This window comes from Juglans microcarpa x Juglans regia, chromosome 8D (assembly GCF_004785595.1).
Source record: "Juglans microcarpa x Juglans regia isolate MS1-56 chromosome 8D, Jm3101_v1.0, whole genome shotgun sequence".
Taxonomy (NCBI): Eukaryota; Viridiplantae; Streptophyta; class Magnoliopsida; order Fagales; family Juglandaceae; genus Juglans; species Juglans microcarpa x Juglans regia.
This window is the reverse complement of record NC_054608.1, coordinates 5,823,339-5,843,078: the sequence shown is the minus strand read 5'-3', so window position 1 is coordinate 5,843,078 and position 19,740 is coordinate 5,823,339. Positions and strand designations below refer to the sequence as shown.

The following is a 19,740-nucleotide window of genomic DNA, read 5'->3' as shown; positions in this document are numbered from 1 at the left end:
TAGTATAGAATATTTTGGGTCGAAGGGTGGGCTGTCCGGATTGTTATTTGGCTAGTTAAGTTTGATTAAACTCGTTGAATTATGGTCTAGAGTTTGAGTCTTGAGTTGTTTAAGACCAATTGTGTATTGTTGGACTTTAATATTTAGTTTATATTATCTTATGAATAGGTGGCGAGACGGATAGAGACCGTATCCAAGTCATAGATAATACACTGCAGGAGTCAGGTAAGCGGGGTTCCTATGCTAGGTTTTATACAAGTTAATAAGACTGAGGTTGATTTTCTGAAAACTTTGCATATTTTGTGTTGTGTTAGGAACTTGTGAAAATAAAGATCAACCTCGGTCACTCATCTGCATACTCATGAAATCTGTACGAAAAAGGAAAAATATGTTCTGGCATGCATTGTGTAGACATGAGCTAAATTCTGTCATGTGGTTTCTGAAATCTGAAAAATGAGCGATATTGAGAATATGAAAAGTTGTGCATTTATTTAGAAAGATGTTCTGACTTTTGTGTTCAGTGTGGGTAAACTGTCTGATTCTGTTTTGGTACTCTGTATTATTTTGATATAGCATTTGAAAACCATTGTGTACTGGTTTTCGTATCTGACTCTGTCTCTGCTTTGCTCTGCTCTGCTCTGTTATACTCTGCTCTGTTTGGGTTGGTACCAACTTCTCTGTCTCTGAGTGCACCCACTTTGGGAACAAAGTAGTTTTATTGTGGTCTTTCCTGTGTGCACACTTGGGGCTCCGAGAAGAATAAAGGAAATATTTCACCTCTGTCTCTGCCTGGTTTGGCCACCGGGGTTAGCACAACCCTACCACGGGGGTGAAACATGGTCTCTGCTCTGTTTGATGCTCTGTTTTGATTTGACAATGATACTCAGTTTATGTTATGCCAAAGTACCATGGGTTTTACTTGTTTTAAAACCATCACTCTGTTATTTTGAAAATATGTTCTGTTCTGCATGATAACTCAGGAAAAATTATTTTGTTCTGCATACTCTCCTTGATAAATGCTCATGTTTGCACGCTAGCATATGATTTCTGCTTACTGAGTTATTGATAACTCACCCCCTATCATTATAATATTTTTCAGATGATGTGGTGAGTCCAAATGAGGACCTGGATTAGAATGCTGTTTGTGTCTAAGCTGAGGAGATGTTGGTAGAAGAAGGACTTCTGGTGTTCTTAGTTTTAATATCTTTGAGTTTTATTTATGTCTTGAGTTTAGTAAGATTTATGAAAGATTTAGTTGGTTTGTTATGACTATCGGGAGGTTATGGACCCCTTTGATTTATTATTATTGCATTAAAGATTGTGTGGAGTTTGTAATGAGATTATTGAGAAGATTTGAGATTAATTTCATTTATGAAGTTTTTTTTGGAGTTTATTCTTTGGATGTGTTGGGAGATATGTTTATGAGTGACAAGTAGAAATTCTCCAAGTCACCCGGATTTGGGGCGTTACATTTGGTATCAGAGACAGGTTAGAATTCTGCATACTATAAACCTAGGAGGTTTAGATTTCTGTGGGTACATAGGATTGAATATTGTTGAAGTGGGAAGTCTTAGAATTCGCAAGCTTTGCGAATAACTATGAAGTGTGGTATTTCATAGGTCTATGAACTAAATTCATGTTGATTAAGGTTTAGTTTAGTGGCGGAGCCTTCTTAAATACTCAGATGGAGTAAGATGTTAAATTTTGGAGAGATTGACTATTACTACCGTTGTGCGTTCCTCTTTTGTCTCTGTTATAGATATTCTTATATTTTTTAATTCTAATATATATACGTTTTGTTTTTACAAATACCACTAATTTTCTATGTTCTTATAAATTCTATTTTCGAAGCGATTTTTTAAAAATTCTAGTTATTTTGTCAGGATGCCACCTCGTCGTAGAGAACGAAGCATGTCGGATCTGAATGCGATCGAGAACGAAAGGGAAGCAAACCCGAGTGCTTCCGACGTGTTACGAGCAGCTGCACATCAGTTAATTGATGACCTTGTGCAAAATCCCACGGGTCGCCAGCGTAATTTCAATGAAGGGGGTTGTACTGTTGAGCAATTCAATCGTATGCACCCTCCTTTATTTGATGGGAGAGGCGATCCAACTTTGGCGGAGGATTGGGTTCAGGACATTGAGGAGATTTTGCGAGTCCTAACTTGTACTGAGGAGCAAAAAGTGGCGTACGCCACATTCAAGCTTACTGGGGAAGCGAAGAGGTGGTGGATCTCTGAAAGATCTATCAGGGAAGCAGAGGGGACAGAGATAGTCAGTTGGCTGCACTTCAAGCAGATCTTTCTTGAGCGCTTCTTCCCTAGCTCTTTCCGTGAGGACAAGGCTATGGAATTTGCCACCTTGGTTCAGGGAACCATGACGGTACATCAGTATGCTGCTAGGTTTACTGAGTTATCCCGTTTTGCTACTTATTTGATTCCCGATGAGGAAAAGAAGGCACGCAAATTTGAGCAAGGACTGAATGAGAAACTGTACGTGCGTGTGGTGGGTTTCCAGATTCGGAACTTCTCAGAATTGGTGGATAAAGCAACAGTTTTTGAAAGAACCCTTCAAAGAAGCGCTGCAATGCATGAACAGAGAAAAAGGACTACTCCTACTGGGTACCAGTCTGGCATGGATCAGGGACCATGGAAAAAGAGGAATGAGGGTAGTAGTTCGGGAAAAAGGCTGGTTCAGAGTAATCAACAGCCCTACCAGTGTAGGACATGCAATCAAGTGCACTCCGGAGAGTGCAGAAAAGGGGCGGGATTGTGTTTTCGTTGTGGCAAAACAGGACACTACATCAGGGATTGCCCAATGCAAAATAGGAGCAACCAGACATTCATACCGCCACCTCAGAGGAATGAAGTATCGGCCCGGGGCAGCAATCAACGTCCTACTGCGCCTGCTCGAGTCTTTGTACTAACACCTGGAGAAGTTGAGGGTAGGAATGACGTGATCACTGGTATGACTCTTTGGTTTTACTTCAAGGATTTATAGTTTCTATTATTTTCTTTTCTTTGATTGATTCTGGTTAAGACTTTGAATATTCTTGGTTCATGGATGAGTTTGAATGTGATCACAGGTACTCTTTCTCTGTTTTCTAATAATGCTTTTGTGTTATTTGACTCGGGAGCGACACATTCTTTTGTTTCCACGGCGTACTCTAGATTTTGCACTTTAGATACTGAAAGGTTGAGGAACAGGTTAGTGGTTGCGACCCCAACAGGAAATTCTGTAGTCTGTAGTGAGATTTTACCTGGATGCCCTCTTTCTATAGAGGGAAGACTGATGCCAGCAGATTTAATAGTTTTCCACATGGTTGGGTTTGATGTAATTTTGGGTATGGATTGGCTGGCTTCCTATCACGCCAGTATTGATTGTGCTAAAAAGGAAGTGGTATTCAGACCCCCTAATGAAGGTGAATTTCGGTTCACAGGGTCAAAAGTGAGGTTGACTCCACCCATCATTTCTGCCATTCAGATTGGAAAACTGTTGCATGAAGGTTGTTAGGGATTCCTAGCCTGTGTGGTAGAAGCGCCAAAGGGGGAAGTGATGTTGGAACAAATACCTGTTGTGAGAGATTATCCAGAGGTCTTCCCTGAAGATTTATCGGGACTTCCACCCGAGCGGGAGGTAGAGTTTGCTATTGAGTTAGTTCCAGGCACGGCACCCCTTTCGAAAGCACCTTATCGCATGGCGCCATCTGAATTAGCGGAACTCAAAGAGCAGTTGCAAGATTTGTTAGATAAGGGTTTCATCAGGCCCAGTGTTTCACCTTGGGGAGCTCCAATTCTTTTTGTGAAGAAGAAGGATGGATCGATGAGAATGTGTATCGATTATAGGGAACTTAATCGGGTGACCATAAAGAATAAGTACCCGCTACCCCGTATAGAGGATTTGTTTGATCAGCTTCAGGGTGCTCAAGTATTTTCGAAGATTGATCTTCGATCAGGTTACCACCAGTTGAAGATCAGAGCTGAAGACGTGGCTAAGACGGCGTTCAGAACCCGTTATGGCCATTATGAGTTTTTGGTCATGCCTTTCGGCCTGACTAACGCCCCAGCCGTATTTATGGACTTGATGAACAGGGTGTTCCATGAGTTTTTGGATAAGTTTGTGGTTGTCTTTATTGATGATATACTGATATACTCCAAAAGCGAGACCGAGCATGAAGAACATTTGAAGTTGGTACTTGGGACACTCAGAAACAAGCAGCTGTTTGCTAAGTTGAAGAAGTGTGAATTTTGGCTTGATTCAATCACGTTTCTGGGGCATGTAGTTTCGAAGGATGGTATTTCAGTGGACCCAGGAAAAGTGGAAGCCGTGGTTAATTGGTCGGCACCGAGGAATGTTCTTGAGGTTAGAAGCTTTTTGGGATTGGCGGGGTATTACCGTCGATTCATTGATGGGTTTTCCAAGATAGCAGTTCCTCTCACTGCACTCACCAGGAAAAATAATAGGTTTGAATGGACAGCAAAGTGTGAAGAAAGCTTCCAAGAGTTGAAACAGAGATTAGTGTCAGCCCCGGTGTTAACAGTTCCCACAGCTAGAGGCGGATTTGTTGTCTATAGCGATGCTTCTAGGCTTGGTTTGGGGTGTGTACTGATGCAACATGGGAAGGTTATAGCTTATGCCTCACGCCAACTGAAAGTGTATGAGCAGAATTATCCCACCCATGATCTGGAACTCGCGGCAGTCATTTTTGCACTTAAGCTTTGGAGACATTACTTGTATGGAGAAAAGTGCGAAATTTTTACGGATCACAAGAGTTTGAAGTATTTCTTTACCTAAAAAGAATTAAACATGAGACAAAGGAGGTGGCTTGAGTTGATCAAGGATTATGATTGTACCATGAATTATCACCCAGGCAAAGCTAATGTTGTAGCCGACGCTCTAAGTAGGAAGTCAGTGGGACCGACAATTGCAGCTATTACCACTCAGCATAGGTTGCTAATGGATTTAGAAAGAGCCGGTATTGAAGTCTTTTCTAGTGATACAAGTGCTGTCATGGCCAGTTTAGTGGTTCAACCTGCTTTGATAGATAGAATCAAAGATGCTCAGAAAGTGGACTCAGAGTTGGTGAAGCTAAGGGAAGAGATCGAAAACGGGGACAAACCTGATTTTTGTATTTCCAAGGATGGAGTTTTGAGGTTTAGGAGTAGAGTATGCATACCTGCTGATGATGAACTAAAAAGGTTGATTCTTGAAGAGGCACACCGTTCTTTGTATACTGTTCACCCAGGGAGTACCAAGATGTATCGGGATTGAGAGAGTCCTTTTGGTGGAATGGCATGAAAAGGGAAATTGCTAAATTCGTAGAACAATGCCTGACTTGCCAACAAGTGAAGGCGGAACATCAGAGACCTGCAGGATTATTACAGCCACTTCAGATTCCAGAGTGGAAATGGGAACATATCTCCATGGATTTTGTGACAGGTCTACCAAGGACTGTAAGCGGGCAAGATGCTATATGGGTGATCGTGGATCGCTTACGAAGACCGCTCGTTTTGTGCCCATTAAAGTTTCTTATAAACTAGAGAAACTAGTTGAACTGTATGTGCGGGAGATAGTGAGGTTGCATGGAGTACCGGTATCCATTGTGTCGGATAGAGATCCTCGCTTTACCTCGAAGTTCTGGCAAAGCTTACAGGAGGCAATGGGTACTCAGCTAAGTTTCAGTACCGCTTTTCATCCTCAGACAGATGGACAGTCAGAAAGAACTATTCAGATTTTAGAAGACATGTTGAGGGCATGCTTGATGGATTTCAAGGGATCTTGGATGCAACATTTACCATTGGTTGAGTTTGCATATAATAATAGCTTCCAGGCTAGCATTGGGATGGCACCTTACGAGGTTTTGTATGGCAGGAGATGTAGGTCTCCATTGTATTGGGATGAAGTAGGTGAAAGGAAACTTCTAGGGCCAGAGATTATTCAGCAGACCACCGAAAAGATAGATATCATTTGGGCTAGAATGAAAGCAGCTCAAAGTCGACAGAAGAGCTATGCAGATAAACGCCGCCGTCAGTTAGAATTTGCGATGGGAGATAAGGTTTTCTTGAGAATTTCACCAATGAAAGGAGTTATGAGATTCGGAAAGAAAGGTAAGTTGAGTCCTAGATACATTGGGCCGTTTGAGATTCTTGATCGGTTTGGACCGGTGGCGTACAGGGTGGCTCTACCACCGGCGTTCTCGGGAGTGCATAATGTGTTCCATGTGTCCATGTTGAGAAAGTATATCCATGACCCCACTCACATCATAGATCATGAACCCTTGCAGATTCAAGAGGACATGACCTACACCGAGGAACCATTGCGGATTCTGGACAGGAAAGAGCAAGTGTTGCGGAATCGAACTATTTCTTTGGTTAAAGTATTGTGGAATAATCATGCTATCAATGAAGCATCTTGGGAATTCGAGGAAGAGATGCGAGTAAAGTATCCTCACTTGTTCGAAATAAATTATTATAGCTTGTAACGAATTCCGAGGACGGAATTCTTGTAAGGGGAGGAGGATGTAAGGCCCTGCCTCTTCATCAAAGTGGCCCGGATCAGTGCATGAAAATGGCCCAGCCATTTTCGTGTTTAGTGAGAATCCTGAACGACGTCGTTTTTGAGGTGAGTGTTTTCTTCTTCAACTTCCGTTTCTTTCCGCATTTTTCTGTTTCAGTTTTAGTTTCTCCCGCATCTCTCTCGCGCACGTCTCTCTTTTCTTTTCGGTTTCATCTTTATTTCTTGTTGTTGGCATTAGTTTGAGTTTCCGAATCCCATGCCCTAGACCTCCTCACGTGGATTTCTGTTGCTGCGTTGCTTCTGGTTTCCCGAGTGTTGCCGTCTGCTACACTCTGTTTTTTCCTCCATTTTTGCATTTTGGTTTCCGTCGATAACTCACGGGCATCAATTCGCATCCCCTCCATTTTCGACTGGTAAGGGTTTCTTTCTCATCCAAGTATCGGTTTCTCCTTCTGTAACCGTGCGATTTCTGCTTCTTAGTTTTGGGTTTGGTTTATCTTCTTTTTGATGCAGTATCTGTTTTGGCTGTGAGTTTGAGTAGTTTTTTGTAAGTTTTTCTGGTTGTTACGTGGTGAGTATTTCGGGTTGGTGTTTTGTCCTAGGTTTGGATTATTTGAAGTTTCATTGTAGTGGAATTGTTGGACTGGTGGTTGAGAAAATATTTGGAAGTGTTAGTTTATACTTTATGTTATGGAGTTGGGAATGGAAATAAGAGTGCTTTGTGTAGTGTAAACTGGTTATGTTGGCAAAATCTGCGTACTTCGCTCGAGCAGACTGTCGAGCGCGATTCGAGCGAACAGCCAAATGAGCATTGGCTTGAGCGGAGTGTCGAGCGAGACTCGAGCGAACCTCTCTGACTTGCATTCGCTCGAGCGGAGTGTCGAGCGAGACTCGAGCGAACCTCTCTGTCTTGCATTAGCTCGAGCGGAGTGTCGAGCGAACCTCTCTGACTTGCCTTCGCTCGAGCGGTATGTCGAGCGAACTTGGCTCGAGCCAACTGTCAAGCCAACTTTTAGCAAATATTTTTTTTAGTTCCAAATCAGTCTCCACTTATAACCAACATACTGAGTTTAGTATAGAATATTTTGGGTCGAATGGTGGGCTGTCCGGATTGTTATTTGGCTAGTTAAGTTTGATTAAACTCGTTGAATTATGGTCTAGAGTTTGAGTCTTGAGATGTTTAAGACCAATTGTGTATTGTTGGACTTTAATATTTAGTTTATATTATCTTATGAATAGGTGGCGAGACGGATAGAGACCGTATCCAAGTCATAGATAATACATTGCAGGAGTCAGGTAAGCGGGGTTCCTATGCTAGGTTTTATACAAGTTAATAAGACTGAGGTTGATTTTCTGAAAACTTTGCATATTTTGTGTTGTGTTAGGAACTTGTGAAAATAAAGATCAACCTCGGTCACTCATCTGCATACTCATGAAATCTGTACGAAAAAGGAAAAATATGTTCTGGCATGCATTGTGTAGACATGGGCTAAATTCTGTCATGTGGTTTCTGAAATCTGAAAAATGAGCGATATTGAGAATATGAAAAGTTGTGCATTTATTTAAAAAGATGTTCTGACTTTTGTGTTCAGTGTGGGTAAACTGTCTGATTCTGTTTTGGTACTCTGTATTATTTTGATATAGCATTTGAAAACCTTTGGCATGGTGTACTGGTTTTCGTATCTGACTCTGTCTCTGCTTTGCTCTGCTCTGCTCTGTTATACTCTGCTCTGTTTGGGTTGGTACCAACTTCTCTGTCTCTGAGTGCACCCACTTTGGGAACAAAGTGGTTTTATTGTGGTCTTTCCTGTGTGCACACTTGGGGCTCCGAGAAGAATAAAGGAAATATTTCACCTCTGTCTCTGCCTGGTTTGGCCACCGGGGTTAGCACAACCCTACCACGGGGGTGAAACATGGTCTCTGCTCTGTTTGATGCTCTGTTTTGATTTGACAATGATACTCAGTTTATGTTATGCCAAAGTACCATGGGTTTTACTTGTTTTAAAACCATCGCTCTGTTATTTTGAAAATATGTTCTGTTCTGCATGATAACTCAGGAAAAATTATTTTGTTCTGCATACTCTCCTTGATAAATGCTCATGTTTGCACGCTAGCATATGATTTCTGCTTACTGAGTTATTGATAACTCACTCCCTATCATTATAATATTTTTCAGATGATGTGGTGAGTCCAAATGAGGACCTGGATTAGAATGCTGTTTGTGTCTAAGCTGAGGAGATGTTGGTAGAAGAAGGACTTCTGGTGTTCTTAGTTTTAATATCTTTGAGTTTTATTTATGTCTTGAGTTTAGTAAGATTTATGAAAGATTTAGTTGGTTTGTTATGACTATCGGGAGGTTATGGACCCCTTTGATTTATTATTATTGCATTAAAGATTGTGTGGAGTTTGTAATGAGATTATTGAGAAGATTTGAGATTAATTTCATTTATGAAGTTTTTTTTGGAGTTTATTCTTTGGATGTGTTGGGAGATATGTTTATGAGTGACAAGTAGAAATTCTCCAAGTCACCCGGATTTGGGGCGTTACAGATCAACTTGTAGGCAGTCCTTGAAAGGCCAGCCTAAGGTTTCTAGGGTAGCCGTGAGAGATTGTCGTAGATAGGGTTGCACAAATTCTTGGTTGATTGTTGCAATTGGAGATGGCTTTTGCCTCTTATTTGGTAGACTTGGATAAGAGAGTGCGTCGACTCTGGACTTTAGGAAAAATTGCAAGATAGGTGGGAATGGAGGAACAATTCGGTCACATGTTTGCAAGCGTTTGTAGAGTATGTAGATCTATACTCCTATAATGGAGGGGTGTAGATGGTCATATCTTAAAGATTTAAGGTCTAAACATCTGATGGAGCTGCGCATGTGGCGGTTGGAGCTTTAGCAACGAATGGCACTTTAGGCCCACTTGCCACTTTGGATGGCGCATGAGACACACTCCCTCACTGTTTTTCATCACATTTTGCTCCTTGTAAATCGGCAATCTGATGGTGTAGCGTGTGTAGTTCGAAGGTGGCTAAAAGGCGATAAACAAGCTATTTCTTATTCCGAAAGAGAAAAAACACACGAGATTATTATATCCATGACTTCTGAGCCAGAGAGAAGGAAGGGGGAGGGAAGGAAAGAGCAATGAGCTCCTCCCCCCACTCATACGGTCTTCTTTTTGTGAATTTAGAGAGAGCGAGGTTTAAACACAACTTTCCGCTTAGAGAGAATTCAGATTTTATATTAGAAGAGCAAACCAACAAAGTCTTCCATTGCCAAAAGAAAGAGGAGGAGAAAAAGTGAGTAAAGCTGGTTGAGGAGAAATCCAAAGAAAAGAGAAAAATTATATATTTTAAAATTTACCCTTTAAAGACTCTTTTTATAGATTTTTTTATAGAATATAAAAATGATGTATTTTATTGAATTCGCCCTTGTTCTAAAAGCTTCTATCCTTGCTCTAGTCCAACTCCAAACCGAATCAAAGTACATTTTTTTCTCATCGAAAATACTTATCGGGCGGATGCCAAACCAAACATAAGCTTTGTTTGCATGCTCTTATTTATAAGCCCAACGTACAACCACAACACTCTCTTACCTATTTTAAAACAAAAACGATCTTTTGTGCGTGGAAGTGGTCACCAAAACAGAAAAAAAAAAAAAAAACATAAAATAAAAAGGACTAACGGCGTGTCCAAAGACATTCACAAGTCACAACCTTCAAGGTACAATATTGTGTACTTTCATCTTATCAACCCAAGTGATTAAAGAAGTCTTGGAGTTCCTGAAACCCAAGAACCCATGCTCCTTGCTCTTATTCATATTGTCCAACGCACCAGCCACACACAGCATCAAGTCTGCAAACCACCACACCCCAACCTCCTCCAACTTCGTGGGCTGCAGATGATTCTTCCTCACAATCTCCTCCCACACTGGTGCCTTGTCCTTCATCATCTCCACCAAACTAACTTTCTCACCCTCCTCAAATCCATACTTCTCAATCCCAAATCTCTCCGCCAACACCTTCCAAAGATGCTTCCACTTGAACACGGCCCCGTTGTTGCAGTTAAACGCTTCGTTCCTTGCATTCGGGTCTACTGTTGCCCATATATGCTGCTCTGCAATAAGATCAGCATCTGAAGCCACTGAGTACCCTTCCCAGCTCGCTTTGTTTCCAGGGAACTTCAAAGGAAGCCCCTCGTGCTTCCATATTGCTGCATATACACAAAGCGTGCCTATTATGTTCATCATGCTATATGGGGAAAATCCGAATATAGTGATGGGTCGGTGGATGGACCAAGTCAAGCCTTCCTTCTTCTTCGCCTCTTCAAAAATTCGGCACGTTCAGTCGGGGCAAGTCCTCCGTGAAAGGTGGCTCGTGGGGTTGGATCTTGCCAAACGCCTCGAAGGGTCCGACGTAGTGTTTGGTGCCCGTCTGGAGGCAGATGTGCCGGAGTTTCGGAGTGTTCGAAATCAGAGCACGGAGCACGTTGCGGAACATAGCGCTGTTGACCTCGCAGTTTTCGGCCTCGGTTTGTCGGTTAGCCCAAGCGACGTAGAAGATGTGGGTGACATCTGCTAATTGGGAAAGCTTAGCTTCGGTTTCCTCTGAGTTCGAGACGTGGCACTGAATGTAATGGACTGGATGCTTCGCATTCCACTTGGGACGAGGACGACGCGCCACGCCATAGACCTTCCACGGGCCTCCCGGAGTGTCAGGAAGAGGGAGGATTTCGGCGAGCCTGTTGCCCTCGATTCCAGTCACGCCGATAGCCAGGCCCACACTTTGGTAGCTTCCTGGCGGTAGTACTGCTTCTTTGGCATCGTTTATCTTCTTCAAAAAATAATAAAGCTGAGTTAATTTGCAAAGAAATAGCAAGTGGGTGTATTATATTGAGAATTTAAGCATTGGGGAATAAAAAAAAGTTTTTGCCTTTGTAGCACCAACCAAAGTTTTGAATACCGTACCGAAAGTCGTACCGGTCAAGGCATTGGAACGAAATATTTCGGTACCGGTACCGTTTCGTGTACCGTTTCGGGATAATATTTCGGTCCCGATACCGTTTCGGTACCGGTACCGTTTTGTATACCGTTTCGGAATAATTTATACTTGAATAAATTATATATATACAAGCATTAACTGTATTCTAAAATAACAACAGAATAAGTCATAAACTCAATACTTCTCAATACAAGTCTTAAGTTTTAAGTTACAACTAACATAAAGTTATAAACATCAACATTATCATGATAAAGTCATTAACGTCACCACGTCATCAAAGATACTCATCCTCATCAAAAAGACAATAAGGATCAAGATTCGACATGTTAATCAAAATATTTTCATCAACGTCATCACTGTCATCAACATCAATACAAACATTATCATTGTCTTCCTCATTTAGTGAGGCTAATGGCTCCTCAATATTTGCCCAATCCAAATCTTCTCCATCAAGAAGCTCAGATTCTTCACCCACCCATTCTTCCATCAAATCAATGTTTTCAAGATTGATTGGATTTAAAGCATCTCTTCCCTTTTTTATGCTCCTGTAAAAATAAAATCAAACATAAGTGAAAATATTATATATTTTTCAAGAGTGAAAACATTAGTATTAAAAAAATTTACCTCTCTCTCAGCTTCAAGTTATAACGAACAAATACTAAGTCATTCAAACGTTTATGCACTAATCTATTTCTCTTCTTTGAATGAATAACATCAAATGTGCTCCAGTTTCTCTCACATCCAGTTGCACTACAACATTGACTTAGCACTCGAACAGCAAACCTTTGAAGCGTTGGAACCTCGCAACCAAATTGGGTCCACCATGCAACTATAACAATAATGCAATTATAAATTATTAATCAGTAAAAATAAAATAAGATAAAATTTAAAGTACAAAGTCACATTATTTAACAAATGATATTGATAAATGATAATACCTGGATTAATCTTATCACGCTGGCGGATTGCTAAAGAATGTCCAAACTCACCTATTGCATTCTTATACAAGTCAAGTTCTGCAATGATCTTATCTTGATTATCGGGATCAAGTTACATCTTCATAACACAACTGTTGAAGCCTCTTACAACATCATTTTTATTTTTAAAATTGGGGCTATAGTAAATTCCAGGATTAAGAAAACAACCCGCCGCATGTAATGGACTGTGAAGCTGCCTATCCCATCTTGAATCAATGATCCTGGTGAATGGACTAAATAAACTAACTTTATTATTGCATCTTGCTTTTATGTTCTCTTTGGCTCTTTCCATTGCATCATACAAGTATCCCATTGTAGGTTTCTCATCCCCGTCAACAAGTCGTAGAACACGAACCAAAGGCTCACTAACTCTGACAATAAATTGACATTGAGCCCAAAACTCTTTATCTTCTAAAACGATCTCAGCTATCTCCTTCCCTATGTTACTCTTAGAATGACTTGATGCAATCCATTTATCACAAGTAAACATTTGTCTGAGTTCTTTCTTAAACAATAGCAAACATTGGATACTTAAAAAATTTGTCGCAAATCTTGTAATTGTAGGACGACACAAATCATGACCTTTGGTAAAGTCTTTTCTCATCAATGCCAAAACCCAACTATGGTTATAGATAAACTTTGTTATCTTTTTTGCCTTTTTTATAGCATCATCAATAAGGGGAAAACATCTTGAATCAGAAAAATTCTCCAACATTAAATCTATGCAATGAGCTGCACATGGGGACCAGTAGAAAGAGCCATACTTCTGCTGTAACTTTTTTCCTGCAGCTTTATAACTTGCATCATTGTCCGTTATGAACTGCACAAGATTCTCAACTCCAATTTCTTGAACAACCTCATCAAAGATATTAAACAATGTTTCAGCATCTTTTCGAAGGCCAGATGTATCAACAGACTTCAAAAACATTGTACCTTTCGGACAATAAACTAGAAAGTTGATTATTGATTGTTGCTTCTGGTTTGTCCAACCATCTGCCATTAGTGAACAACCGGTCTCATTCCAAACCTTCTTAATTTGTTGCAAATAATCTTGAACCTCATCTACAGCCATCTTTAACAAATTTCCTCTCAACTCATATAAAGATGGGCCTTTGAATCCTGACCCGATGGCAGTCATGGCATCGATAGCTGGTTGATAAAACTTGGATTGAGCTGCATTGAAAGGCAGATTAGCATCATACCACCAACGTGCTACAACCATCTTTGCTTTTACAATCATCTCATTTGAAGACATAGAACTCTTAATTGAAGGTTGGGCCCCAGGAGTTGTTCTTGGAGCAAAAAATCTACTCAATCCACCCACTGACTTTCCAGTTCCAGATTCTTTCGACTTCCCCTTACCTTTTGAAAGCTGAGACTGTTCCTCTATACTATTACCATCATCAATATCATCAGATGTTAAATCTATATCGCCTCCAATCTCTGAACTTATTTTTCTTTTCTTCTCTTTACTTTTTTTCATTTCATTAAGCAACTCATTCATTTGCCATTTTACATCTTCAGTGACCTTTTTACATGCTTCTACATCGCCTGGAATCCCAGCTAGATGATACTTCAACCGAGTGATTCCGCCACCTCTAATTACTTTATTACAATATAAACATTCGGTATTATTTCTTGCCCCTGGCACTGCACGTGCATGGGCCCAAGCTGCATCTTCTGATCTTACAGGAGCAAGTGCTGGAGTTGAACTTGAAGTCATACTACCGGTTGATTGACAACTAGACATTTATAACTATTAAAGTATAAAACATTAACACTTATAAGTAAGCCATTAAGAAGAAACTCAATCAAATCTAAACTATAAACAAACATCTATAAAATATATAAACAAACATCTATAAAAATATAATCTATCAAAATATAATCTATAAAAATATAAACAAACATCTATCAAACATCTATAAAAATATAATCTAAAACATTTATAAAAATACAAACAAACACTATAACAATATAATCTAAAACATCTACAAAAATATAATCTATAAAAATATAAATAAACATCTATAAAAACATAATCTATAAAAATATAAATAAACATCTATAAAACATCTATAAAAATATAATCTAAAACATCTATAAAAACAAATACTATAACAATATAATCTAAAACATCTACAAAAATATAATCTATAAAAATATAAACAAACATCTACAAAAACATAATCTATAAAAATATAAACAAACATCTATAAAAATATAATATAAAACATCTATAAAAATAAACACTATAACAATATAATCTAAAACATCTACAAACATATAATCTAAAACATCTATAAAAATACAATTATGATTTATTTATAAAAAAAGTAACAAAAAAAAATCAAACTAAGTAATAAACAAAAAAAATAGTAAAATACCGAGATGAGGGCGGTGGTCGGCGACGTGCGGTGCGACGAGACGGAGTGCGGTGGACGCTGGCAGCTGGCTGGCCGTCTGCGGTTTGGGACTCGGCTGCTGGGCTGGCGCTGCCGCGCTACGCTGTTTGGCCCTTTGGGACTCGGCTGCGTGTGATGAAATTGAAGGAAGAACTGAAGAAGGCTGAAAGTGAAAGAAGAGAAGAGAAATGAGGTGTTAGGTTTTAATTTTGAGGTGAAATTCCAACTTTGCCCCTAACTATTTGCCATAATTTTGAAAATGCCATCAGCCTTAAACTCGACTGACCCGGCCGAAATATGTACCGGCCGAAATTTCTGTTTCGGCCGAAACATAAAATACCGGCCGGTACCGGCCGATACACTCGGTTTTTAAACCGGTACGGAATAGCATATTTTCGATACCGGCCAACTGGCCGGTACGGAACGGTATCAAAAACAGTGGCACCAACAGCTCTAGCCCACAGCCAGGTGATCATGATTATGAGAATATGGGAGAGGATGAAACAGAAGGATGAAAATTGAAGTAAGAAGAGAGTGGGGTTGGAAGGAAAGAGTCCTGCTACTCCCAGTCAACCTTCAATCCAAATTCCTAAGCTTTCTTTTGTAGTGGTTAATTATGCAGGAGCACTCTGCTCTACCTTGTACATATATGGAACAAAAAGCAGAAAATCCGATCTCAAAGATGACCCCAGCCATGACATAATTTTGGCTTTCTGCGAGGTTAAATATATATATTTATATAAGCTTTTGTTATTAATCATTCTCATACACTATATATCATATTTTTTTTAAAATTTTTATTTTATTTTATTCTTCTTAAAATAATTAGATTTTTTTACTAATAACCTATATACTACATATTTGATAAGAAAAATAAATAAATAAATAAATAAATAAATGTGGTATGTAATACATAGAAATGATAAATGAGCTTTATTATTCATAAGTCACACACATTACTTTTTTTTTTTAGTTTTATTTTTTTTAAATAATTAAATTCTTTTACTTATTATCTATATACTACACATTTAATAAGAAAAAAAATAAAAAAATAATAAAAAAGTGACGTGTAATGTATAAGATTTACGAATATAATTTTCATATATCTATTCCATATTAAAAGCGTGAATGTAAAAGGCAAATTTTAGTCTTTTTTTCCCACTTTTACTCTTCTATTTAGTAGTTTTTCTTTTTTATCCTTGCTTTTTTATATTACATTTACGATTTTATCCCTCTATTTTGTTTGTGTACCTTTTTGTCCCATACTTTATGCGTCCAATACTTTGTTTGCTACTTTGCCCCTGCTTTTTGTGACAGAAACTGATACACGTAGAGATGGTAATATATGACACAATTAGTTAATTTAACATAAATACGATACGATAAAAATGGATTAAAATTTAACTTTAACGGATTTGAGTCAAAATAAGCTAACATGTTAAGACACGATTGTTTAACGAGTTGATAATGGGTCAATCCGTTTTGATCTATTATAATCTGTTATGATCCGTTAAAAAAGTTAAAGTTATAATTATACCTAAAAATAAAATCGTTGAAATTGTAATTTTGAACTTATAGTTAGTTTTACATTTTTTATAGATATTGTGATTTTAATATTTATATAAAATTATGCTAAATTTAACTAGATCAAATAAATTAATTTTAAATCTATTCAATCAATTTATATAAACGGATCAAGACGGATAGACACAACCCGTTATGTTAATGGATCATATTAAGATTTGAAATTTTTATATAATAAACTTAATAAATCAGATTAAAATTGATCTATATAATATAATATATATATATATATATCTTTACACGATACGAATATTCTCTGTTAATACGACTTGACACTTAATTACATGCCGTGTTGTGTTTTGGGAGAGAGATATGCTGTGTCGTTTATGATGCCGTTTGACATATGTCGATTTATGGGGCCTGGATAAAGAGTACACTTGTCATGAATGAAAAGTTGTTATCGATTAGAGGGACTCCTTTTTTTTTTTAGGTTTTTTACTTTTTCTTTCACCATTTTTTTAAATTATTTAGATATTTTTTAAAAATAAAAAAATCACATATTCATTTAAAAATACTTATTTAATCATTAGTTAAAAAAAATTTCGCTAGAGAATTTCGGTAGAAATCTTCTATAGGCATAGTGCTTTCCTTACAGTAAATGCATCCATTGATTTTAGAGTTTTATCTAATTTAAATCAGTTATGTTTTTTTTTTCTTTTTTAATCAGACATATATGAGGTAAATTACAGAATAGAAAAATTATATATAGAATCTTTACGTCACACATTATTCTGTATACATTTATCTGTATTATTTAAATACAAATAACAAATCTAACATAATTTTATATAAATTGCAAAATTGTATAGTTTTATTCAAATATATTCTTGATGATTGTAATAATAACATATCGATAGAATACATGTCTCTCATATTTATTTATTTGTAATTGATGTTTCCTATTATTGTTAAAAATGAGTTAATAAAATTGTTTCAAGTAAAAAAAAAAAAAAAAAAAAAGGTCATTGAAGCAAAACCATTTCTTTCATGTGACGGGGAAAAATAAAGAAGTCATTATTGGGCCCAGCCACCAAACCACGTTAGGTAGGGAGGGGGGAGGGGGGGGGCTGGGCGGGCAAAAGATGTGAGGGGAGGGGAGGGGGGGGGGGGGACAAGGTGGGAGGTGCAGCAGGCAGATGACATGTGGGTTAGACCCGGTCAAAAGAAATTATAAGGAAAAGGGACTAACACATGTAGCGGTAAAAGGCCTTCAGCCAGATGACCCGCAGGAGGCTCTTTCTTCTCCTTCTTTGGTTCTTCTTCTTCTCCTTCCAAAGTTCTTCTCTAGAGAGAGTTTTTCCTCCTTCGGCTTCTCCTTCGAAACCAGATATGTAGGGAGCTCCAGTTAAGGCTTTATTTTCAGTAGATTTATACACTGGATCACAATTGTATAACGAGATATGAGAAACTATAAGATATTGTAAACAAGAATATTATAGTGAATTTCTCATCCCCAAACGCCCGTGGACGTAGACATTATGCTGAACCACGTAAACTCATGTGTTCATCACTTTTATTTATCTACACTTATGTTTTCCATTCACCGCCATGGATGTACGCATTGTCACCGTACAACCGCACCAGAACACTATCGGGGGCTCCAAACAACAACACCGAACGAGGCCCAAGTCGCCCCAGTAGGCTTGGAATGACTCTCTCCCCTTCTAGCATGTTGTGCGATTTTTACAATGTCAACAATGGTGCCGTCTGTGGGATACGATTTCCTTTCTTTGTCGAAGGTGGGACAAGAACGATTTCTCGGCACACTGAATAAATCATCGGATGAACGGGTAACACCCTACCAGATGATTATTCTCGATTTACTTAACTTTTACACTTATAAAAAATGTTACTGCAGAAATGGGCGACTAAATCTTTTCTCGCCCAGGCGAGGAACTGAGCTCCTCACCATTGCACCAGTTTGCTCTAATGTACATGCAAAAGTAAGTGTACGGTAAGGAACGATCATGCAAAAATCACACTGCCCGGACACTAGCGGGCAAACATTTTGCACTTAAGTGCACAGTGGCACACAAGCGTTGCACCCCACGTGTACAGTGGCATGGCTGGGCCCCCGACTACCACCAAGGGTGTCGTCGGCTCTGTCTGCCTCCCATGAGGTGGTCTTGGACCACCCCAGTTGACTGGCCATGGTTGTTGGCTGCATGTTGCACCAACGTGTGTTTAGGCTCACGGCACGGACGTGAGCTACGTGGACTTGATGGTGGTTACCACTTGACCGCCCAGCTTTTAAGGGAAACTTGGGGTGGTTACTGACCACCCCGATCAGCTAGCGGTGCCATTAGCCATGCATGAACTTAGTGCGAGGGGTGCACACCAAATGGGTTTGGACCCGTGGCGCAACCAAGAGGCTCAAAGCAAACACACCCTAACTTATCGGGAAACCCATGCTCAGGACAGACCCTCACTTTGCTCGGGAGCAACCTGCTCGGCACCTCTTCTGCCCAGGACTTACTAAGCTTGGGAAGCACGGCTTGGGAACCATCTCAGGAAGCATGGCTTAGGAAACACTGCTCAAGAAGGTCGTGACACAAGACTCGTAGCTCAGGGAAGTCACTGCTTAGGAAACACTGCTCAGGAAGGTCGTGACACAAGACTTGCAGCTCGGGGAAGTCACTGTTTAGAAACATTGCTCAGGAAGGTTGTAACACAAGACTCGCAGCTTGAGGAAGTCACTGCTCAGGAAACATTGCTCCGCTCGGAACACACCTGCCAAGACTCATCTCCTATGCGTTGACTCACCTTACAAACACGGGAACCACCTACCTTGGAGTCACCAGCTCGAGGACAACCAGCCCTGCACCTCCACTGCTCAGGAACCTCCCCCTCCACTTCTCAACTCGGGAACCTCCACCTCTACTTGCTCGGGAGTCACCATCGCAACCCCTCGGCTCGAGACTCATCTGCTCAAGAACAACTACACTTGGGAGCCACTATAAAAAATTACTCCACTCGGGAGTCACCATCAAAACTTACTCTGCTCGGGAAGCACCTGCTTGATAGCCCACCCACTGAGGACCAGCCCTTATACTGCTCGAGAGTCACCATCAGAACTTACTCCGCCCGGGAAGCACTTGCTCGATCGCCGACTTTCATCGGGACAGACCTGGTCTGCACTGTGCTCCTTTACTCGGGAATCACCTGCTCGGGAGGGAGTCACCATCACGAGAGTCAACTGGTCGGAAACCTTCCTTGGGACAGACCCTCAACATCGCTCAAACTCTCCACTCGAGATTCACCTCCAC

The 19,740-nt window shown here is 39.7% G+C and overlaps 1 protein-coding gene and 1 pseudogene across 1 annotated transcript; one reads left to right on the top strand and one right to left on the bottom strand.

The window, feature by feature from the left end:
• Positions 1 to 5,977: 5,977 nt before the first annotated feature.
• LOC121242151 lies at positions 5,978 to 6,492 on the top strand. Its single transcript, XM_041140053.1, has one exon. The coding sequence runs from the start codon at positions 5,978 to 5,980 to the stop codon at positions 6,479 to 6,481; it is 504 nt and encodes a 167-aa protein (XP_040995987.1). The 3' UTR covers positions 6,482 to 6,492.
• A 3,537-nt stretch (positions 6,493 to 10,029) lies between these two features.
• On the bottom strand, positions 10,030 to 15,429 carry LOC121243748 (annotated as a pseudogene).
• Positions 15,430 to 19,740: the final 4,311 nt, after the last annotated feature.